General features: G+C 34.0%; 2 protein-coding genes, 1 long non-coding RNA gene and 1 pseudogene across 5 annotated transcripts; 3 read left to right on the top strand and 1 right to left on the bottom strand.

The window, feature by feature from the left end:
• The first annotated feature begins 1,998 nt into the window (after nt 1–1,998).
• LOC140822848 (formin-like protein 8) lies at nt 1,999–4,625 on the top strand. Its single transcript, XM_073183764.1, has 2 exons — nt 1,999–3,004; nt 3,093–4,625. Exons 1-2 carry the CDS (start codon nt 2,031–2,033, stop codon nt 4,384–4,386), a joined length of 2,268 nt encoding a protein of 755 aa, XP_073039865.1. The 5' UTR covers nt 1,999–2,030; the 3' UTR covers nt 4,387–4,625.
• Nucleotides 4,626–7,860: 3,235 nt separating this feature from the next.
• On the top strand, nt 7,861–10,845 carry LOC140822849 (protein EDS1B-like). Its single transcript, XM_073183765.1, has 3 exons — nt 7,861–8,365; nt 8,932–9,708; nt 9,939–10,845. The coding sequence occupies exons 1-3, from the start codon at nt 8,036–8,038 to the stop codon at nt 10,641–10,643; spliced, it is 1,812 nt and encodes a 603-aa protein (XP_073039866.1). The 5' UTR covers nt 7,861–8,035; the 3' UTR covers nt 10,644–10,845.
• On the bottom strand, nt 9,299–14,087 carry LOC140822850 (uncharacterized). Of its 3 annotated transcripts, none has more exons than XR_012116052.1 (4): nt 13,963–14,087; nt 11,124–12,848; nt 9,627–9,763; nt 9,299–9,516 (listed from the first exon to the last, which is right to left on the bottom strand). It is a non-coding gene; the product is annotated as an uncharacterized lncRNA (long non-coding RNA). The 3 variants fall into 3 exon arrangements; XR_012116051.1 differs by having other exon boundaries at nt 11,124–11,739; nt 13,963–14,056; XR_012116050.1 differs by having other exon boundaries at nt 11,124–13,563; nt 13,963–14,045.
• A 7,105-nt stretch (nt 14,088–21,192) lies between these two features.
• LOC140822851 (TORTIFOLIA1-like protein 3) lies at nt 21,193–24,475 on the top strand (annotated as a pseudogene).
• Nucleotides 24,476–24,661: the final 186 nt, after the last annotated feature.

Below are 24,661 nucleotides of genomic sequence, written 5' to 3' on the forward strand. Positions count from 1 at the left end.
AAATGGAATGAATTGCTTTAGTTTGCTGACTTCCTAAGTTGTACGCACACTCGTATAGTAAGTAATTTACACATCTTAATCTTAAGTTACGTCAATATTTAGCTTTTTACGATGTATTTGAATTAGTGGAGTAAGTACATATTTTATAACTGATCGGGGAGTTTGATTTTCCCTACCAACATTTTTCGAACGAGTTCGTCGTACTTTCATTGAGTTTGTCTAGTATGATTTACCTTGCTAACGTGATTTAGGTGTTATGCGTTAATAACCCGAAGCTTAACCAACGTGCACCGAAAAATAACGGTTGCAAGTTTTATAATCATAAAAATAGGTTACGTCAATTTTTATGCATATATATGGTATAATTATAAATGAGGGTTGTTACCCTGCACCCCAGATATATGGTATAATTATAAATGAGGGTTGTTACCCTGCACCCCAGGGGTGCAGGGTAACATGGGCGCCTGAGCCAGCTGGGCACCACGTTTAGCGACGGTTTTATAACTCCCTTTAGCGACGGTTTTCCAAATCCGTCGCTACTAGCAACGGTTTGTAATAAACCGTCGCTACTTCTCCAATTTTTTTAAAAAAAAACTGACCCAGGGCGTTCAAAGAATTGAACTCCCCACACCAACGCCCACTCACAATAGAGAGGCGTGTTAACACCCCATTGTGGGTGCTCTTATGAAAGTGATTTTGTATCCATACTGTAGATAAATTGAGATCAAACAACAGAATGCAAAATTTCCAAGATGTGCAAGGTGTTTCATTGTTCGGTAAATTTGTAAATCTACTTTTTCTATCGGCTGTTAAAGATTTATAGGACACCAACTGAAACCGGATTTTATATCCAACAGCTTCAGTGTTTGATTTTTCAAACACAAGATTTACCTTCAAATACCCTGCACATCTTGGAAATTTTGCATTATGTTGATTGATCTCAATTTGTCTACAGTATGGATACAAAATCACGTCCATAAGAGCACCCAGAATGGGGTGTAACACCTATTTAACACCCTTTCCATTGTGAGTGGCCGCCTCTGTGTCAGTTTTTTTTAAAAAAAAAAAATTGGTGTTTAGCGACGGTTTATATTAGCCGTCGCTGTGCAGGCGCCCATGTTACCCTGCACCCCTGGGGTGCAGGGTAACAACCCTCATTATAAATTATGCAATTTTTACTTGGTAAGACATATAGATAACCAAGGCCGACTACGAAATCAGACCAACCAACCAACCCTTCTGACTTCCACTGCAGCTGCTGGTTCAACGACATAATATGTATGTATTTTCAAAAACTGGGTTAAATTACGGGAAGCCCCTCGAGTTTCTGGATCACAGTATTCCTGGACAAGGGGACATAGCGGTCATTTCCCAGCTTAAGAAATTGACTCCAGCCAGCTACCGTCAACTACTGCTTTGAAACTGTCAACAATTCTTTATAACTTTGATTATATCAAACACAGCAAAGACAATGATAATAATAACAACAATAAAATCTCATGTATGTTTATTTTGGATTGCTCAAAGTTGAAAGGTGGTTGTCTTTGCCAAATTCCCACTTGATTTGCTTCATTGGATCCCGCAAGAAAAGGCCAAGAATTATCCAGTCCTGGTCTTTCACACAGATTTTTCGATTTTCTTGATCGAATTCTGCAGAGAAAACGATTGTCATCCACTTCTGAGGTTCGGTTTTCTTGTTGAAGTTCTGCAGGAGAAGCTAGATATCATTCAAAACCGAGGTTTAATTGTATCGAAATTTCGATTCCCTTGATAGAATCCTGCATGAAAAGCCAAGAATCTCTCAGTTTCTGAACCTTAAATCTCGACTTTCTTGCGGGAATCCTGGATTCTCAGACCATGTAAGTGTATATCGAATGCTTTTGGTCAATGAGTCTCTGTCGTCTTCTCTAATCTCCCATTTGATTTCTTCATTAAATACCGCAAGGAAAGCCAAGAATATTTCAATTCTGAGGTTCCAACCCATCAAGAAATTTATGATAAAAACCTGAAGTTCAGTATTTTAGATAAGTATGGCTACAAAGACAGTCGTTCAAGCAGTAGTAATCACAGCAGCTATTAGTCTAATACTAGCTGGTATACTAGCCTATGTCGTGTATAGATTCATGATAACTCAACGAAGAGAGAAAAATAAAATGGGCTCTAGTTTTCGAAGAGAGGCCACGATTGGTTTGCCGTCCATAGAATTTAGGCAGCATGGTAGAGCATTGAAAGGAGTTATACTTGATGAAGAAGGATTGGATGTGCTGTATTTAAGGAGACTTGAAGAGGGGCATTTTACGGGTTGTTTCTCAAAGGTTTGGTGTAATCCTTTAGATGAGGAATTTAAAAGATTGGAGAGTAGAGGGGATAAGGCTAATACATGTGAGCCAATTCAGGAACTCCCATTGCTTCAAGAAACAAGAAGTGGATATGATTTTACAGTGACTAGTACAATTCGAGTGAGTTCGAATAGTTTACCTGTAGCATCTGAATTGGATGCATCAGGCCCCGTTTCAAAATATGAAAATACAAGACAGCCGCCGTTTCCAACACCACCGACAAGAATGGGGCCGATCCCTCCACCAGCAACCCCGCCAACACAGCCACAGGCTCCACTTCCACCTCAAACACCAAGAATGAGGCCAAGCTCTCCACCACCGCCACCACCACAGCTGGCGCCACCTGCACAGCCATTAGCTCCGCTACCCCTGCCACTTCTACCTAAAAAGGGATACCTTAAGCCACCACCAGTACCGCCAGGTCCACCAAAGTTAAAAACTGTGCCACCACCTCCACCAGCAAACAGAAAGGGCCAAGTTGCCCAACATAAACCACCAGTTCCCCCAAAAGAAACTGGAAGCAGTCATGTGGTAGGTAAAACTCCATCCATAGAACAAGAAAATGGAGGGGTTCAAAAGAAACTGAAACCATTACACTGGGACAAGGTTATTGCTAATGTGGATCATTCAATGGTCTGGAATGAAATCAATGATGGATCTTTCAGGTTAAGTGTTTCTTGATTCGTTCTTCTGCTTTATTATTACATGAACAATATTTATTGAAATTTAAACGATTCTGTGCAATTTTATCAGGTTTGATGATGACCTCATAGAATCACTCTTTGGTTACACAACCACCAGCCAGAAATCAGATGATAAAAGTAACAGACCAATGAGTAAAGCCGGTTCTAACACCGTAACATCAGCTCAAGTATTCCTCCTTGATCCTAGAAAATCCCAGAATACAGCAATTGTTCTCAAGTCTCTAGCAATATCTCGCCAAGAAATCATAGATTCTCTATTGGATGGCCGAGGACTGAACCCGGATACCCTTGAAAAACTAACCAAGATTTGCCCGACAAGAGATGAAATAACCAAAATCCTTCAATTTGATGGAAACCCCACAAAACTAGCTGATGCCGAGTCTTTCCTATATCACATCTTGAAACCTGTTCCATCTGCATTTCTTCGTTTCAACGCCATGCTTTTCAGGTCATCCTATGATTCCGATATACTGCATCTCAAGGAGTCTCTGCAGACTCTTGAATTAGGATGTAAGGAGTTGAGAACTGGAGGGATTTTCTTCAAACTCCTTGAAGCCATTCTCAAGGCTGGCAACCGAATGAATGCGGGAACTGCTAGAGGAAATGCTCAGGGATTCAATTTAAGCGCCCTTCGAAGATTATCCGATGTGAAAAGCTCAGATGGAAAGACTACTCTTTTGCACTTTGTAGTTGAACAAGTTATGCGTTCTGAAGGTAAACGACATCTGATCAGTAGGAAAAGTAAAGGAGACAACTCCGATCATGAATCAGATTCCAAGAATTCAAGAGAAGACAGAGATGGGGAGAATCTAATGGCAGGATTATCAATAGTAGGAAACTTGAGTGCTGGGTTTGTTAATTTCAAGAAAGCAGCCACAATAGACTACGAAAACTTCATCGACATGCGTTCGATTCTTACCTCCAAAGTTGAAGAAAACAAACAACTTTTGGCACACTGCAGGGATGAATCAGGAGGTTTCTTAAAGGAAATGAAAGGGTTTTTAGAGGATTGTGAGGAAGAGCTTAAAGTGGTGAGGGAGGAAGAAACAAGAATAATGGAGCTCGTGTTGAAAACAACGGTTTATTTTCAAGCCGGAGCTTCTAAAGACAAAGGAACAAATCCGCTTCAATTATTTGTCATTGTAAAGGATTTCTTGGTTATGGTCGATCAAGTTTGTGCTGAAATCACAAAGAAACTGCAAACAAAGAAGGCAATGACCACACGTTCATCGCCTCCATCATCACCTACACCAAGGTCTCCTATGAGATTTCAAAACTTGCAAGCATATTTGATGTCACAAAAGCATGGAACCAGTTCAAGCGATTCAGAGGATGAATTCTGATAGTGGCTGAGGGATCATTTTTGAAGATCAGCTAGATATTTTCAGAATAGTCCCAACATCATGTTATTAGATCGGTGAATTTCTGAAGATTTTATACTTCATTTTTATTCTTTACTGTAATTACAGCGCATGTTGCATTATATATACTTTCAGCCCTTTGATTCTTTACTCATCCCAGCATTAAAGCATGATCACGTGAACGACACATCTTCGCTCATTACGTTGTCATTGGCCGCCCAAGCACCAGAGATTCAAACAAGGAAAAGAATGTCTAAAATCCCATCCGTCGATGCATATTCATGCATAAATATGTGCTCAAGCAAAGATGAAGCGTGACAAACGAAAGACAAGATTCACATGAAACTTGATTCTTTCTTTGTCAACAGCTTGTTAAGGAACATTTTGATTAAAACAGGCCCTTTTCCATTCAAGGAGACAATCCTAATCTTTTACTTGGGTAAGCTTTTACAGATTTCTATGCTCCAAATTCAGCTGCGTTACTTGTTTTGTTCGGAGCCAAGGTGTTCTAAAAATTCGATATATTATCCATAATTAAAAGATGATATGTAATAAAGAAGTTATACTAAATCATAAATTTTCATATTACAGCAATTGTTAAAGAATACTGCATTTCAAAAAATATCGTTTAAAACATGCCAAAAAATTTATACAGCAGCAGCTTTCTAATTTTTTTTGTCAATAATATAATAATCTAACATACATATAAATATATGAGTTTGAATTGTGAGCTTACTACTTTACCCTTTAATTTATTTACAATTTGTTATGTTTATGAGGCTCTTTAAGTAATTTTCTATATTAATTTAATATGATCATTAATAGCCTACTTAATTCAATCAATATAATTATTAACTTGATTTTACTTTTAAATTTAATATTACTTTACCCTTTAATTTATTTACAATTTGTCATGTTTATGAGGAATTTTTTATATTAATCTAATATGATCATTAATAGTCTACTTAATTAAATCAATATAATTATTAACTTGATTTTACTTTTAAATTTAATTTAATTTATATATTTAAAAAAATTAATAATATTATATCTATTTTATTTTTATAAATATATGATTTTCATTTGTAAACTTACTATTTTACTATTTTATTTGTTTTATAAATTGTCATGTTCTTGAGGTTCTTTAAATTATTTTCTACGTTAGTTTAATAGGATTATTATTTTACCATTTTGTTTTTATAATTTGGCATGTTCATGAGGTTCTTTAAATTATTTTGTACGTTAGTTTAATAGAATTATTAATAGAGTACTTAGTTAAGATATTTATTATTGTAATTTTACTTTTAAATTTAAATTTAATTACTTTAATTATACATTGACATCAAATTCATAGAAAATTACTATAATAATGTTATAAATTAAAAATTTGTTAATATTCCGAATATCAAGGTGATAATCTATTAATTTAATTTAATTTTAATTTCTTAAATTTATACATTGCAAGCAAATTCATGAAAATCTCTACCATGTTAATGATAGATAATAATGGGAAGATGAAGGAATATGATACATATTGAATAAAAATAAATTATTAATAAATATTCTTTCCTCATTTAGAATAGAGATATTTTCAAACTCTTTATGTGTCAATTGAGATACGTGATTGAGAGAAATGTTTGTATGTAACTGATTTCAAACACTGTTTTTAAGCAATTTGGTCAATTTTTTTATATATGCTGCTAAATAAATAATACTAAATAATGTGATTCATTTGATCATTTAGTGTTCTTACAATGAAATGAGTATTTTATCCTAGAGTTAACATGTTTTATTGTTATATGTCATTTGTGTTAATTATGTTGTATGAATGTCATATAAAATGTCAATATTTCTAAGAAAATAAAATCGTTTTCAAAAAGAAAAAATCCTTCATCCAGAAAAAGAAACACATGAAAAACAAAGTGTACACAATTCTCATTCTAATAATAACGGTATGAGAATAATTCTAAAATTTTGTGGACATAATAGATCAATTTTGTGAATTTTTAGTAAATTGAGGCATTGAGCCAATTGCACTTTATTTCATCCAATATCATCTCGATATATTCCGTGGTGGCTAAGAGATTGTTTTTGTCTTTTTTTAAGTCAAAGTGACTAATCAGCTAATTCATAAGACATAAAATGGTAGTATTGAAAACTCATCGTCAAATACATCCACTTAGCCAAATAGTGAAATAAAAATATAATTCTACAACATTTCATCAAATTAATTTTGACTATCACAAAATGTTCATAAAATCTAAAAGTTGTATTATTAGATGAAATATTGAATGAAACAAATACTTTTATATATATTTGAATGATATCTATTATCTTATTTGCATCTTAATTATGTTATTCATGTCTCTTCTCAAAATTTTTAAAATACAATAATTAATTTTTATGTCGTTCCACAATATATAAAATATTATAAACAAAATGTAAACTCGATAGAAAAACATTTGTTTTGTTTCAATAAATAATATAATATTATGTTCTAGACACAACAAATGAGATTGAAACTATATTATCTCCATGATATGATGAACGCAATCGTTGTTCCAAAGCCTATAAAAAATAACTAACGAAATTACTTTCCTGAATTGCGTCAAATTAAACGAGGAAACAGTTCTAATATAGTAATTTGAGTAGATATATTAACCTAATAGCTATATATAAACAGTTCTAATTTATTAATCTTATAGCTATATGTTAATAATATTGATATTAAATATATAAAATTGATATTACAAATATCACGATGTTTGAAGAAATTATAACATCATTCATTGATTATGTTGTTGAAAAATATATAGGTTATACATACTTTTACTCACAAGTAAAAATCTATCACGACTAAAATAATTTTTTCTATGTTACTGTTGATGATTATCATAAACTGAAAAATTATTCAAAAAATAAATAAATAAATAGTCGAATATAAGATTATCAGATAAAAACAATGTAGAAAACTGAAAAAATATCGTGATGGAGAAACAAACTACAAGCATGTCTAATCTCCGATGAGGATTCTAAATAACATAATAAATGTTAAAGATGATCATATACTTGTTGAGTATACCAAAATAATTATACGCATATTATGAAATTACGACAAGAGTTATTGAATTGTCAAAATCAACCAAAAAGCATATTGAAAATGTGTCATGTAGATAAGATAAATTTTCTGATTCATATACCGTCTATGATCATGATTTTTATTTTTTGGTAGTTTGATTTGTTTCAATTGATAAATACTACTATCCTTATTTTAATTCATTTAAATATTATCAAAATTTCATTCATATATTTTCAGCAGTTTAGTTGTTCACGTGCAACGCACGTGCATTTTTCTAGTAAATATAAATAATTGGTTGGGGAAAGTACTCTCAATGATATAATGATACTTTCTAAATTCCACAGATTTCGTATATCTTTCCAAGTCTTCCTTCCACAGCCAAGTCAAGAAAGACTCAAGTCAATGAGGCATACACATTCCACACGACTCTAATCATGTATAAACCAAAACTTGATCAACTCATTCTGTCTCTGAAAACAAGAATTACAACAGAAAGCAAACAATAAATAAATAACCAGTAGCAGATTTAAAAACAGAACCACGGCACAAAAGATGGCAGGGGGGAAGCTTGGAGAAAACATAGGGCTAAGCGAAGAGCTTATCCAGAAAGCTGCAAAATTGGCCATGAAAGCTCATGATACTTTCCCTGGAAAGCCATACATTCATGAAAAAGCTCGTGGTTCGACAGACGCTTTTTTCGCCTTTCCGGGATCATGGTGTGTGGATCACTGGTACAGCAGAAAGCCCTTTGGTGAAATAAAGATCGATGTTTCGAAATTTCCATCTATGAAGAGTGTTGGCAATGATGAAGTTGCTTTGGTGAATGAAGCATTTAGCAGGAGATTTCAAGAACTCTTGAGCAATTCATCACTGGAAATTGAGGTGTTTCCAATATTGATTCCTATTCAGTTAATTTTTAATTTATCGAGTATGTTTTTTGTTTCTCAAGATTTTATTTGGTCAGTTTAATTCCAAAATGCCTACAACCAAGAATGTCCTCTCTAAAGACTAAAGCTACTCATTTTCAGGAGCACGAGTTAATATAAATATACAAGAGAATTACTATTTCCTCGTGGACATTAAATATACATAAGTCATTTACCTCTTTTATTCCCGGTATGTGCTCCCATTTTTCATGATTTCCCCGTCCCATGGAAATGCCGTATCTGCAATAATGGGAAATCAAGTTTTTAGTTCTCATTTAAAAGTATGTGGATATTCATGTTTCAACCATAGAAACAATTGAAACGATTTCCTAAGAAATAAACCAGTTAATTGCTTTACATATAAAGTAATATATTTCAAAAGAAACACACTAGTTTGATGCTATGCATACCTCAAAAGTGTGGTATTCAAGTACTTAGCATCAGAAGTTTTTTTCTGTACGAATGTTTATCTTGCCTTAGCAAGTTGGAAATGGAAATGATTGATCTTAAACGGAATCTCAGGTGGAGAAAACGATATCAGAGAGAAAACGAGTAATCTTTGCGGGGCACTCCTCTGGCGGTGCAGTGGCTATCTTTGCTGCCATTTGGTTCTTTGAGAAATATATTAGACCAAATCATTACAGAATCTCTCCTTTCTGTGTAACGTTTGGATCCCCTCTTGTCAGTAACCATATCTTTTCACATGCTCTCAGGCGAGAGAATTGGGCTCGTTATTTCATACATTTTGTGATGAAATATGACATTGTCCCTCGAATAATCCTTTCCCCTCTTTCATCTATTGAACAAGGGCTTAAACACATACTAGACTTTATGAACCCAAAATCCCAGTGTTTTCAGCACGAATCAATTGGAAAATCCGATGGTGCATCAACTTTCTTGTTTTCTGTCATTAGAAATGCCTTGTCTGTTACAAGTCACGCTGCCTGTAATCTCAAGGGATGCACAAATTTGCTGGTAGAAACCATATCCAGTATCATAGAACTGAGCCCTTATAGCCCGTTTGGAATCTATGTATTCTGCATCGGGAATGGAAAACTAGTGGTTCTTAACAATCCGGATGCTGTCCTGCAACTCTTCTTCTTCTGCCTGCAGTTGAATTCAGAAACAATAAATCCAGATTTTGTCTACCGAATGTTTCAAGATCATCTGTGCTACGATAATGAATTGCAAGAGAGCTTAAACATGCAAGATGCTACCTATTTGGAAAACTTGAGAGATCTCCCTTTGTCTTCTGATGCCAGGACAAGTGATGCAGCAGCTCTAAATGATCTTGGTCTGGTACGTGCTCATTACTCCAAACACACAGAATCACTACGAGTGTGTTCATTTCAATCTAGGACCACATATAGACACATTTATAACTTAGTCTAATCCTTTCCAGTTATATGTTCAGCCAGATTAGGTTATTGTGTCACTTAAGTACTTCAGCTACTCCACCTGCCGTAGAGTTTGTAAAATCTTCAATAATTTGCACGTTTTAACTGGTTGGTGTTATGACTTACTGTCAGACCACTAGAGCTCGATTGTGTCTTCGGGCAGCTGGTGAGTTGGAGAAGCAGAAACTGGAAAACCAAGAAAAGCTAGATTCCAAAAAAGACATCATCAGGGAAGCACTAAAAAGAATACAAGAATACCAAACCAGCTGTGAAATTCGCAAGGTTGGTTATTATGATGCCTTCAAAATCCAGAGAGACACAAATGATTTCAACGCCAACATCAAGAGGCTAGAGCTAGCAGGAATATGGGATGAGTTGATGGAAATGATTAAAAGATATGAACTCCCTGATGGATTCGAGGGTCGTAAAGAGTGGATAGAATTAGGAACTGTGTTTAGAAGACTGGTGGAGCCCCTAGACATTGCAAATTACTATAGGCACTCAAAGAATGAAGATACAGGGCCTTATATGGTAAAGGCTAGGCCAAAACGGTACAGATTCACGCAGAAATGGCGAGCACATGCAGAGAGGATGACCATTGAATCAAGCTCAGAGACAACTTTCTGGGCTGAGGTTGAGGAGCTGAGAGTTAAGCCATTTGCTGATGTGAAGGATAAAATTTTGAGGTTAGAGGAAAATGTAGCGACTTGGGTTCGAAATAGATTGCTTGGAAAAGATGTTTTCTTGGATGAATCTACTTTCACGAAGTGGTGGAAAACACTCCCTTCGGAGCACATATCAAGATCTTGCATTGCCGGATACATCTTATTTAACTGATGATTCGGAAGTCGGAACCTATATTTTTACTACATGATTTTCATTAGTACCTTGCCGCAATGAAAAGTCAGTTTTAAGCACCCGTTTCACTAGATGTAATGGGACAAAATCCTGTCTATTCCTGTATTCCATGACATCAGACAATGTTTCACTTAATATTCTTGATCAGCGATTAAGGTTGGAATCTTAAAAAATTACTCAATACCAGGCACCAATGTACAAAAAGCCAGTCCACGCATCTAAACCTGAGGACAAACCATTTTATCCAGGAACACTATATTCTGATTTTTTTTCAATCCAGAACCATTATGTAAATGATAACTCGCCAATAAGCAGAAGCTCTAATGACAGCTAGGATCGTATAGATTAGCTAAGTTGAATTACTGTTCACATTTATTATAAAACAACTGATTCTGCCGTGTAAGTGCATAAGGCAAATTGCTGTAAATGCAGTCATTACATATCGAAATGAATATTTACCTGTCAACCAAACATCATTAACAAGTCGATCTCATTGATTCTCATGTCACATGTAAAACTCAGTAGCAGCAAGAACAACCAGATAGTCAGCGGGTTAATATCTGAAACATCTTTACAAGGTTGACAAACATCCAACAACATGGTTAAACCTTCAATGCAGGATGAACCTTTCCCTATGCTCATTTAAGTATTTCATGAGCGAGGCGCTTCTAAATTCAGGAATTTGAAGAAGAGTATGATGCATTTTCTAGGTGATGAAACCAATTTGTGATAATTCTAGTAATAAGAAACAAAGCATATTAAAAACATTCCAACCTCTGTCCTTAAAGAACTGATAAAAGAGAAGCTCATATATTACGAGCTAGAAATTACCGCAATGATACGCCATTTGTGACGCCCATAATGGGGTTCCTCTAGCAATTTGGATTAAACTTTTTTTACAAAACGATATGAATATGAAGCAGCTGCCACCCAAATCCATCCATGTGAATGTGAAGCCATTGGTACATTAATTCAGCGCCTAAAGTCATGCTTGTGTGGGTCCGTGGGCCCAAGGCATAACATTTGATAGATCAGAAAATTTCCTGTCATAGGCTCATAGCTTAGGGACAGCCACCTTGATGAAAAAAAATGAAGAAGATGCAAGAAGTTAGTCCAAATACAATTCAAATTGTCGGTTATCACCCTTAGATGTCGACATGCCAAAACTGTGTTCATGAATAGCACGCCACAATGTTCAGAACACCAGAAGTAATCACATTCATCTGACTAATTATTCCATGAATGGTTTAATGAAAAAAATTATATTAAATCTTGTGCACGAGCCTATGCAACACATTCCCAACACATTCCCTAGTCCCTACCCTGTATAATGTTTGCAATCTAAAATAACGATTATCAAACAAAGATATTTGTCTAGTTTTGTATATATTGTGTCGAACATTTTCATATCACATGGTAATCAGGTGGAATTATCACACATTCTAAGTCAAAAATTAAGCCTACGTCAAGCGAACATAATATAGACACCGACTCCAAGAACAAAAAGCAGAAGACAGAAATTTTTAAATTTACTCGAAGATATGTGAACTTATCAAAATGATATCATTCAATTGTATCACTAAAAAGTGTATGATATATATTTATTGGAGGAACACAATACCATCGAATAGATTGTTCATATATCTCTATACCCAATATGGTACAGCATAACATATTGAAGAAAATTTATGCACTTTATTTCTACATCTCCTTATCTCTATACCAAACACCATACAGCATAATCAATCTGAGAGTTAGATCGATTCTCCTACGCTTCAAAACCACATTTCTATACAAATATACTAAGGTGTTAAAAAACAGCCTAAGAGTCAAACACACAAAAAGAGACCCAATATACTAGTTCACTAAACAAGGACTCTTCCTACGACCTAATCATTATGCTACAAGACCAGATCAATGGAAATGACATGCAGCTCTGTCCAGTGTTTCCTTTCCTTTAATGGGGTTGAAGTGATACTGCTTCCTGCAACCTGGACAATGCCCATCTTCCTCAAGAATTCTCTTGTGACAAACGAGGCAGTGCATGAATCCATATGAACATGGAAGAAAGCTCGAGTATGTGCAGTATAAATCCTCATAGCATATTGGACATGATGTGGGAACTGGCACAACTTTCTTGGGGTCCCAAGCAGACACTCCTCGGAATATGTGTTAGCCAAAATGCTTAAATCGAAAATATGCAGGCCACGGGCAAAGAATAGTGAATAACAACAATCTCGTGTAAGCAAAGACAAAGCATCAAATGAAATAAGTATACTATTGTAAACATAAAAATCGTGTGCATAAGAACAACAAGAAACAGTAAATCAAACCAAGTACCGTAACAAGTACAATTTCTTCAAAACATATTTGTACTCTGTGATATGTACTTCGAGGATTAAGTCGAACGATGGTTTCTCAGGATATAACGGATAGACCTGTAGCGATATAGCACAAATACCATACTGACGAACAAAATCAGTGCCTGAACTTCACCAACAGATCACGTGGGAACCACAAGCAGCTTGCGTGGGTTATAAGCAGGAGAAAGAACGTAGGAACGGGGACAGGGTGGACGTTTTTGGTGTGTTTTCGAGCTTAGCACATCCTCTATTTATATAGGCTGATTGCATCCATGAGAAAAGCCAAAGGTCGTTATCAATAGGAAGACATATGAAGCACAAACAGCCAACCAGATGGAGCACCAACAGTCAGACATGTGAAAGGTCACACAGGGAATGTGGAAGGTCTCTTCCGGAAAAAGAAAAAAAAGAAAAAGTGGCATAGCCTAACTAGGCGATTTTTGCCTTGATTGTTATACCATTCGACGCACCCAGGTCGCGCTCGTACACTTGCACACAATTCAAGCATTTTCCAGTACAGCCCTTAATTTGCACCCCTACACGGACGAGAACCTCTTGACAAATCATTCTTACACTTTTATAAAGTATATCTCAATATAAGCTCATTTATATCACTTTTGTTTTCCTACGTGAGACAAAAACCACCCACCCTTCCTCAATTTTCATTCACACAAATGGAAAACCTATTAAGGCCTCCTCACACTCACCACCCTTGAACTTCGTTGAAAGCGTTATGATCATAGGGAAAAAACTTCAACACAAACAACAACTAAAATAAAGTCTGATAAAACATGAAAATCTTGCATGCAACTACATGGTTCTCAGGCAATCAAAAATAAATTGGTTTTAGATATACACAACCGCATAGATGCAAACGCGCGTATTACAAGTAGAGCAGTGGCTTTCACAATATAGAGCAGGATTTTTTCACAAACCTTGAAAAAGCCGCTGCTGTCGACTGTCGAGGAGCATCAAGCTTCCACTGCTTCAGTTTTGGGGAACGGTTCACCTAGGGAAAGAAGAAAATAAAAAGCCGATAAGAAAGCAGATTTCTAACAACTAGCCGTCAGATTTTATTTTAAAAATAAATTGTTAAAATAATTGAATAAAATTATTTTAAAAAACTAAAATTTTAAAAAAATTATTCACAATTCAACCAATTTAAATAATATCATCAGTTATATATTTTTTTAAATTAGAATAACTTCGGTTGTAAGATGGAATCATCCTCTGCGCTTTTCCGAGTAGTTAAATTGTATTTGGCAGCATGTATTTTACAAATAGTTGTATAGGGTCTCTTATCGATTTTTGTCATTTAGGTTATTAAATTTTAATTTCTTTAATTATTTTGTTTTACTGGTTGAGCTCGAATTGTGAAAATATTGATTGGTTTGAGTTTGGCTTGAAAAGCTCGAAAATACCATTAAATTATAATTAAAAAACAAATATATAGTTATTCGAGTAGCTCGTGGCAGAAAAAATTAAAACTCGAACTGGACTCGGGTTTTGACGGATACATTCTTGGTCTAGTGCTTTATTATCATTCTCGGAGAAAAGATGACTAAAATTACAAAACAAATTACTAAAAGCACACAATTTGAAAGATATCATATCCACACTCAATTTTGACAATATAGAAGACTAAATTTACAAAACAACAAGTGTATAGATTAAAATTATAATTTTCGCTAATTACATGCCACGCACAGTATATAATTTTGCCGCTACATATTACTCGTATACAACCACAAACACTTATACGTAAACACTGAAATGTGATCATCTCAAGATATGTCTCAAAATTCATACTATTTTACCAGTGTCTACGTAGGATCTTGTGTATGTCGCACATTATAAAATGTTATGGATCGTAGTAACGTTGTGAGACAAATACTTTAAATCTTACAACGACTCAAACGTCGTGTTATGGCTACTCTCTCCACATGGACAATCAATGCACCCACCATTCCAATTTATAAGCCAATAATTTGTTGTTCTCAAAAGCAATTAGCATTTTTCACTAGTTAACGTCCCACTCAAATATGATGATCCAAGAACTCAAGAATCATTTGATATAGGTCCCCATTCCACGCCACGCCACTTAGGATCATGGAATGTTTGTACATATGGTAGGATTCCAAAGTCCCTAATTCTAAGATTTTGTCCCCTTTTCTAATGGAAACAATAGATATTCTTGGATCTATGTCTTTTTTATATTCTCCTCCATGTTCTATGTCACAACATTCAATGACCCGGACACCAACGTACCAAGCTTCGGAATGATTGTCGACGATTGCAAGACTATAGCTTTGGAAATAACAAATTGTATTTTTATTTTACGAGTTAATCAGTGAATCGACGGCTCATATTTTAACTAAGATCGTGATTTATATCTCGTCAAGTAGGACATCTTCCCCCTTCCCTTACTCTTATTTTAGATGTACTTACAAGTGTGTTGATTTAATAACATCTTTATCATTTCCAAAAAAAACAAATTATCATGGTTTTAAATTTTTAGATATATAAACTGCATGTTTCCAATCAACATACAAGAACACCATTTGCAACTAGATATCTGAATCAGGTGCAATTGTAAATGTAAAAAGCTTAGGACATGGTATATATATATCTTTACTCACAAAAACTTCCGTGAGATGGTCTTACGTGTCAATTTTGTAAGACGAATATTTTATTTGAGTCACCAATAAAAAATTCACTTTTTATGCCAAAAATATTATTTTTTATTGTAAATACGAGCATGGTTGATTCGTCTCGCGAATAAAAACTCGTAAAATCGTCTTACAATAGACCTACTTATATTTAATTCGTAGTATGTTATAAAATTATACACTCAAAACTTATATATATATATATATATATATATATATATATATATATATATATATATATATATATATATATATATATATTCTGGATAGGTGACAGTTCAACTTAGACATGGACCCATTGCCATTGCATTGGATATGGATAATGACTCTCCACCAAGTATCTAATATGTGTTTCATAGACTAAGTACATGTATCAATATTTATAAAGATAACTCCAATTTCTATACGCTCATGAGACGATATCTTGGATTCGAAACTCGATTATAACAATTAACATCTCTAGCACGAAAAATTCCAATTTACAACTCTCGTCTAAATTAAATCAACATGTAAAAAAAAAAAATTACATTGATCTAACTCGAGGGGATAATTAGGAGAAAATGTGTTTGACTATAGTATAATTTTAGCTTTTTGGGTCTACAGATTCTCTATATACTAATTCGCTTCTGAAATATTATATAAAAGTATATATTATTATTAATTAAATTATTGTAAACTACAAAATGCATTTATTTCTCTTTAAACAAAAATAAAATCAGTTATTTTAAAAAAAAAAAAACTAAAAACAAAATGCATTTATCATATCTCGCGTCCCAATAAATGGTCGTGGCACCTCAACTACTGAATGATGTACCACCTTCCCAAAATTACTCATATTAAAACTCATTAATTTTTTTATATCATAATAAATATATATTTTTAAGATTAAAAAATTCAGCTATATAAATTTTAACTTTTTATATTTATTACGTTACATTAAGCCGACCTTTATTTTAATTCTCAGCCATAATTATTTATTAGTTAGTAGATGTTAGGGATGCAATAAATGCTCATATTAGTTGATTGATAGAAACGTGGTGTTTTTGTTATATAATTTAAAAGATTTGAGTTGCACTGTTATCATCAACTATGATTTTACTTAAAATGATAAACATTTGATTCAACTCTTAGTAAGAGAAAAAGAAACGTATATAATAAATTATAATTCGATTTATTTTTTTTATATCATTCATATTTTATTATTGTGAGATAATCTCACTTTGAAAGAAGTTCAATTTAAATAATAAAGGGTCATTTCTATAAAGAAAATTACATGAAAATGTATGGGTTCGGCTAATTGAACTATGTATATTGATGTATATTTATTATAAAATACATATTAAATATTAGTACTTTAACTAATATATATATATATATATATATATATATATATATATATATATATGTATGTATTGCATGTGAAAAATAAAATATATTGTGAAACCTCATAAAATACGAAATTATTTATTACCATCAAATTAAAACTTCCAAATCATTAGCATGTGGCATGTTCAATAGTATTTTCTTCATTGAATAAGATGGACATGTGCAATAATAGTTTTGGATATTATTGTGTTAGGTGACTCCAAAATTTTTGTATATTTTTTTAAAATAATTATTATAATAATATTTTATTAATTTATTGTTTTATCAAAAATCATAACTATAATATTTTATATCGTATAACGATACAAACATCACGTTTCACTGGGGGTATTTTTTTAAACCTAGGTCAACTTTTTTTTAAGAAAATGATCTCCTCATGTGTATTTCAATTTTCAAATACACACGAAGAGATCATTTTCTTAAAAAAAATGAGTTGATCGAAGTTATTTAGCCAAGTTTCTCTCCTTTTTCTTCACTGGTTATAGACGAAAAAAGTAACTCGAGAACATGAAACGTACATATTATAAGGTATTGGGATTGTTCCTAGTAAGACCTAATCGATACCCAATGGTAATGTCAATTTTGAACTCAAAACTTAATATTTAGCAATCAATTTTTGGCAATTCTCACCAAACTATCCTAATAAGAATGACAAAAAATAATTTATCGGTTAATAGTAACCTAAAAAAATCGTTGATTAGGCGCATAAAATTTTTAAAAGTAGTACTAATTAAGTAGAGGAATGGAATAATTGAGATAATTAATGGAATATTTTTGCTTGATTAACTAGCAAACAACGCCTTAATGATCGTGAAAAAGTTATAACGTAAGAAGAAAAAGCAGGCATCAATGATGGAGACCATGAAAGGAAGAAGATATATATATATATATATATATATATATATATATATATATATATATATATATATATATATATATATATATATATATTAAAAGGGCACGGTTTTTGTGAGAATCCGTGAGACGAGTCGACTGAATACATACGAGTCGACTCAATACATATATAACGTGAAAAGTAATATTTTGACATAAAAAGTAATATTTTTTTCATGAGTTGGATCAGATCAGATATCTTTGTCACAAAATTAAGTTGTGAGATTGTCTCGTGATAGTTTTTTTTTTTTAAAAGTACAAATTTGATTTGAAGTAGTAGATATTGATATAATTCTTTCTACACATGCAAGAAAGGACAATAGGATTTAAATGAATTTATGCTTGATAATTAAGCGAAAGAGAGATAACTTAATTCCTAAAAAGTAATGTAAGATTTACTTCGATAAAATGATTTTGAATAATTAATATATATAGTTCTTTTCGTGTTTTTTGTTGTACAAATTATGGAAAATTTTGGCCATGTATTGAAATTAAATTACGAACATTGGTTAATGTAAAGGGTTCTTCTCCCTTGATAATGGAAATGGACAAGTTTACCTTATTCACAAATTATTTTAGCTTTTGGCTCAGGAGATAATTTTGTGAGATTAGTATCAACCAGATGTATTTTATGAAAAAATATTATTTTTTATATCAAAAATATTATTTTTCATTGAATATATCAAAATTATAGATCAATGATCGTGTTATAAGAGACCTATTATTATTATTATTATTATTATTATAAAAAATAAATATAACATCCATCTCTGCCTAATTCTTCTATAATTTTATTTACAAGAAAATTTTAATATAGATTTGATTCCCTTTTATTCTCTCTTCCAATTCAATTTAAACAATAGTCCTTTATATTTTATTTAATTGTGGATATTTTTATTTTTAGAATTAAAAATAACTATTAAAGGAACTTTTCTCCATTTATAATATATAAAGTCAAAGTAAAATGAATTTAATAATTCTTAAAGGTAGAAATAATATTTCCAACAAAATGGGAATTATTTAAAATGAAGTGAAAGAATATATTTCCGAATTCCTTTAAATTAGAAATGGAAATTAAATTATATTGGAATTATTTTATGAAGCTAAACTCTATGATTATTTATATAATTATATCCCTCCCTCCATCCCTTTGTACTTGAACATATTTTGTGATTTTCTTTGCTATCAGTGTTCTCCAATCTTTACGTGATGATCAGCTAATGGATTATTTGACTACTTTATTTAATAAAATTTATGAAAATTCCAATTTTATCTTTAAAATTTTCAAACAGTAATACCTATTTTTTTTATTTTATTGGATTAATTGTGCATTAATGATAGTAGTATTGTGTTGGGTAACCTCCTGACAAATTTTCATACGTCAAGTTGCCAACGGTGCGCCACTTGATCTGGTTTGTTATGTGAGCCGTAAAAAACTGACTTCAAATATTAATAGGTGATGTTGTTTTTGTTGGAGATATGACTGACAGTAGGGAAAATATAAGATTGCTATCTTAAGAGATATAAGACAATATCGACATATAGAAATACACATCCTCATATTCATGAGTCTTACAACCCGACCTATTAACACCCAAGTAGGTGCAATCTGTGCTGTTACGAGTATAAAAAAATAAAATCGAGTCTTCACTAACCGCTATAACTTTTGATATAATACTTGATCTAACATATATTATTAATCATTCTTTTCAATTTGCTTTTTCAAATTGCTTCTGGCTATGGAACCAATAATAAATTTTGAATCTGAGAGGCACAAAGAACATTTTACATAAAACTATTTCCCCATAAATAAAATAAAAATATGTTCGAAAAAATTTCGGTTATATATACGGAGAGTGTAATAAATTTTATCATTTTTCGCTCACTTATTTTCTGCTGCATTGGTTAATGAGATCCTACCCATGTGGGCATTGCCCCCATGAGAGGATGGATGGCCAAGATCTTGCCAAACATACAATTTCAAAAAAAAATTGTGGGTCCTACATATGCATGGACAAATCTTGACCATTCATCCTATCATGGGGGCAATGCCCACATAGGTAGGATGAAATAAACCGCATTGGAGCGTTATGCACATTAAATTCCTGATATTTGGACCACTTTATATGCCATATATATCGAGTATCCTCCATTTTTACCTCTTTTTGAAATATAATAATACTTCACACAAGTATCATATCATGAAAAAGCCAAAAATTCAATCAATATTCACGTCTTTTATGAGCGTTTAAATTAGTAGAGTAGATGAATATTTGATTAAATGTCATGAGTTTGATTTCCTATCATTTATCAACACTTTGTTCGAACGAACTTGTCATGTAAAGTTTGTTAAGTTGATTTATCTGGTTAGCGTAGCTACTGTGTTCATGTACGGAGCTACACTCTTATAAAGCCCGGGTGACCCAACTTTTTTAAAAAAATTTATATGTAAAATTAATATGTAAATTTTAAAATTGTAGTCCGGACATAGTCATATTTCTAGCTCTGCCACTTACTGTATTAGTCCAATGTTATGTATGCATAGGTAACTTATATATAAGTAGCCATCAACATTATTGTATTATATAATTACCTAACTTGACTTTTGATCGAGAAGCTATAAAATTGCTTATTTGATCATGCGTATGTAGTTATTTTAGAACGAACAAAGTAAATCTCACAATTTTTTATTATTATTTTATTTAATATAATTAATTATATATCCCCTCCAATAGTGGCCAGCTATTTCTCATTTCAATAATCCATCTATCTTTAGACCTTAATTACATATTTGATATAAATAACTACTTATATATATGCATATAAAAGTTTATGTCGACTATGATAAAAAATTGTGTGCGACGGTTCATATTTTGTGAGACGGATCTCTTATTTAGGTCATCCATGAAAAAATATTATTTTTTATGTTAAAAGTATTACTTTTTATTGTGAATATCGGTAGACTTGATCCTTCTCATATATAAAAGTTCGTCGTCTATACCGTAATAAAAATGGAAGAAAATGACACAAATTACTATTATTAATTTTTTATATAAAAAAAATTGAATAATCTAACAGAAAAAAAGCATCCAACAGATACATAATAAAAAATAAAAAGAAAAAGAAAAGGAAAGAGAGGGAAAAAATTGATGACCATCTAACGACGCCGTTTGTAAACATAGTAACCACCTTAATTTGTATATATATATAAGTTGAAGAAATGTAGTGGCTCATTTCTCCATTACAGCTATATGAGCTCATTCAGATCCACGACTGCCGTAATGCAGCCGGATATCCCGCCGGCTCCGCCACCTCAATCTTGAATTCCCTTTGGAGTCACCTTTTTCTTGAAATATGTCGGATTCTAAGTCCAAGAAAGCCCAGTTACGGGACCTCAAGCACCGCGTGCTCTCCGCGCTGCACAAACTCTCCGACCGGGACACGCATTCATCCGCCGCGTTGGAGCTGGAATCCATCGCCAAAACCCTTTCCGCTGACGCTCTCCCGTCGTTCGTCTACTCCATCTCCGCCACGGACTCAGCGGACAAGTCCCTTGTTCGCCGCCAGTGCCTTCGTCTGGTTTCCATTCTTTCCGAGCACCACGGTGACTCCCTCTCCCCATACCTCTCCAAACTCCTCTCCTCCATCGTTCGACGTCTACGCGACCCTGACTCCTCGATCCGATCCTCCTGCGTTGCTGCCACTCTCTCCATCTCCTCCAACCTCACCAACCCACCATTTACTTCGATAACGAAGCCTTTTATCGAATCCCTCTTCGTTGAACAGGATTTGAACGCCCAAAACGGCGCAGCATTATGCTTGTCTGCTGTAATGGAGGGATCTAGAAACATAGACATAGCGAGCTTGAGAAAATTGTTGCCCAGGCTTGAGAAATTGGCGAAATGCGAAAGTTTTAAAGCGAAAGCCGCCTTAGTAACGTTGATTGGTGGCATCGTGGGAGTGGAGGGAGTGCTCAGAAATTGTGGGAGCAATGCGATCAAGAATTTAGTTGCATGTTTCACGGAGTTTCTCAGCAGTGACGATTGGGCCGCGAGAAAGGCTGCTGCCGAGGCGTTGATGAAGGTGACGAGGGTAGAGAAAAACACATTGTCCGAGGAAAAGGCTTCATGCTTGAAGACTTTTGAGGCTAAGAGATTTGACAAGGTTTGATCTTGAAATTGGGTGGATTGAATTGGAGACATCTTATTGTATCTAACAACCTGTGTTTTCTTGATTTGTTCGTGCGTCACATTTGACCAGGTGAAGGCGGTGAGGGAGACGATGAATCAGATGATCGAGGCTTGGAAGGAGATACCGGATCCGTGTGGTGCGGTTTCGCCACCACCCGAATCAGGGTCATCATTAAAAGGTAGTGGCAATCGTCATTTCTCTTTCATGGTTGATGGTGCTGTAAAGTCACTGATGTAATTGCCCTCTGTCTTGCTGATTCTTTCGTTTTCATGCTTGAATTTTCAAAATACATGTGAAATAAGTTTTATTTAATATAGAAATTAATTCGATTATGATATTGTTTGCGTGCTATAGACTTTGTTTCAGCCATTGTCCGCTTGATTTTGTCTTCGTGGTTGTTTTTTTTTTATCTTCATATGAATGGTGGCCACAGTTTGGTTGAAACTGTGAATGGTCCTCACTCATCTATCCATGTTTGAGTGGGGTGTGAAATTCTTGATTGTTTAGTGTTGGTTGTTGGACTGATTCTTATTATAGATTTTCCCTTTATTCTGTCCTTTTGATTCATTCATTTGGATTATAATACGATGAATTCCATTATTGGCCTAGCATCTCTTTAATTCATTTTGGCCCACAGTTGCTTTTGTGACTGTCAAGTATTACACATTAGTTAACATTGTTTTTTCATGTTCCTTTGGCTTTGGGTACAGAAAAGGGTAGTACCGAACATTATCCGCCTGGCTCCAAAACTAATATGAGCTCCATCACTCGAGCAAAATCACGAAGCCCTCTTCAGTATCCTGTCGGTAGGACCAGTTTTTCTGATAATTCCCCTGCCCGGAAGAGTTCTTGCAGAAGTACTGAAAACAGAGTCGGCCCAATATTGTTCCGGAAGCTGGATCTTAAAAAACTCTCAAATTCGAAACTCGAAATTTCCCCTAATACCGTTTTTTCTGGCACCGTGATTTCAAAAAACACTTGGGATAAAGTTGAAAAGGATTTGGAGTTAATAAACGAGGTAGAACGTTCTGCAAGTTTGGAAATTAAATGTGCTCGCATCGATGACATGTATGATAAACAGCTCTGTGTCTCTAAAAGTGGTGGTGAAGTTGTTCCATGTGGCGATGCTAGTGTTTTAGCGAGCAATGAAACAGGAGATCTCTTTCCAAAGAGGGAGAGAAAGTGAGGAGCTATCTTTAATAAGGAAGCAACTTGTTCAGATTGAAACGCAGCAATCCCATTTACTGGATCTTCTCCAGGTATAGACAGATACCTTCTACATGTACTAGGATTCAACCACATGCTACATGATGGTTGCCGAATCGACTCTTGAAATACACTCATATTACAGGTTGAACACAATTTCTTGTTTTTTGGGTAGTCAGCCTTCCTCAAGGTTGGATTTTTTCCTGCAAGATTCATATTTTTCGTAACTTACTTCCTTTTTTATCATTCAAACATCCGCCATCGTTATCTGTGCGACAGCATCTGTGATTCAACAATCAAACGATATCTTTTGTACTAACATCTAGTTACGCACTTAGAGCTAAATGAAGCTTGCTTTACATAATTGCTGTGATCTATTCGATTCCTGTTGAGTGCTAGTACACTTTCATACGGTAAGCCATTATACAGACTTATTTATTTGGTTTTCCAAATCCAGAGATTAATGGGGAGCTCGCCGAATTTTATGCATTCTCTGGAGGCACGTATCCGTGGTTTAGAACTGGCACTGGATGAATTTTCATTTGATTTAGCTGCACCAACAAGAAGAATGCCGCGAAATAGTGCTGCTGGAACCATGCTTTGCAACTTACCTGGTACAGAATTCTTTCGCTCAAAACTATGGAGAAAAACAGGTTGTCTTTCAACTACCGTATCGCCTACCTCCCCCGAGGGGTTTATGAAAAGCTCTAGATATCAACTCCGAGGAGGACGTGGGCTCATTATGAACCCTTTGGCCGAAATCCCTACGGGTTTGTAGTGTATTTTAGAAGTTCCCACATGTGAGTTGTAAATAATGTTGCCATTTGATATTGTGAAGGACATATGGCAGCAATTCTTTTCCGTCAGCCAATACTTAGTCAAAGCCAAATCAATATCTCTAAAGAAGTTGATGTCAGGAAAGGGAAGAAATTTGGACAAGAGTATTCGTAGGACAAGGTTGGCTTCTCTCTGCAGCTTGGTGTGTATACTAAAGAGCAGATGCACCTGTATGCTTTCTTTTCTTTTCTTTTGTTTTTTTAATGTATTGAGATTTCACATCCATTCTTCGTTTTTTTTAAAAAATGACTTATTCCCAACTTTACTCCAAGGCCACTCGAGTGATGATGAAAATGACATCTAACCTTTGATGAATGTTTTTGTTTAAAAAGATTGATGACGGGCCACCAAAAATTTGATTTGATTTGATTTGATTTACAAAGGGTTATGAAGAATAATGAAACACCTAAGTACAAACAACATTCAATGCAATTTTTCTAATAAATACACG

Source organism: Primulina eburnea, chromosome 2 (assembly GCF_022965805.1).
Source record: "Primulina eburnea isolate SZY01 chromosome 2, ASM2296580v1, whole genome shotgun sequence".
Taxonomy (NCBI): domain Eukaryota; kingdom Viridiplantae; phylum Streptophyta; class Magnoliopsida; order Lamiales; family Gesneriaceae; genus Primulina; species Primulina eburnea.

Bases quoted from the DNA above. Each gene is read 5' to 3' on its own strand.
- LOC140822848 (XM_073183764.1), top strand. From the start codon at position 2,031: ATGGCTACAAAGACAGTCGTTCAAGCAGTAGTAATCACAGCAGCTATT. The intron at 3,005-3,092 runs GTTAAGTGTTTC...CAATTTTATCAG, and splicing joins ATCAATGATGGATCTTTCAG to GTTTGATGATGACCTCATAG.
- LOC140822849 (XM_073183765.1), top strand. From the start codon at position 8,036: ATGGCAGGGGGGAAGCTTGGAGAAAACATAGGGCTAAGCGAAGAGCTT. The intron at 8,366-8,931 runs GTGTTTCCAATA...ACGGAATCTCAG, and splicing joins ATTCATCACTGGAAATTGAG to GTGGAGAAAACGATATCAGA. The intron at 9,709-9,938 runs GTACGTGCTCAT...ACTTACTGTCAG, and splicing joins CTCTAAATGATCTTGGTCTG to ACCACTAGAGCTCGATTGTG.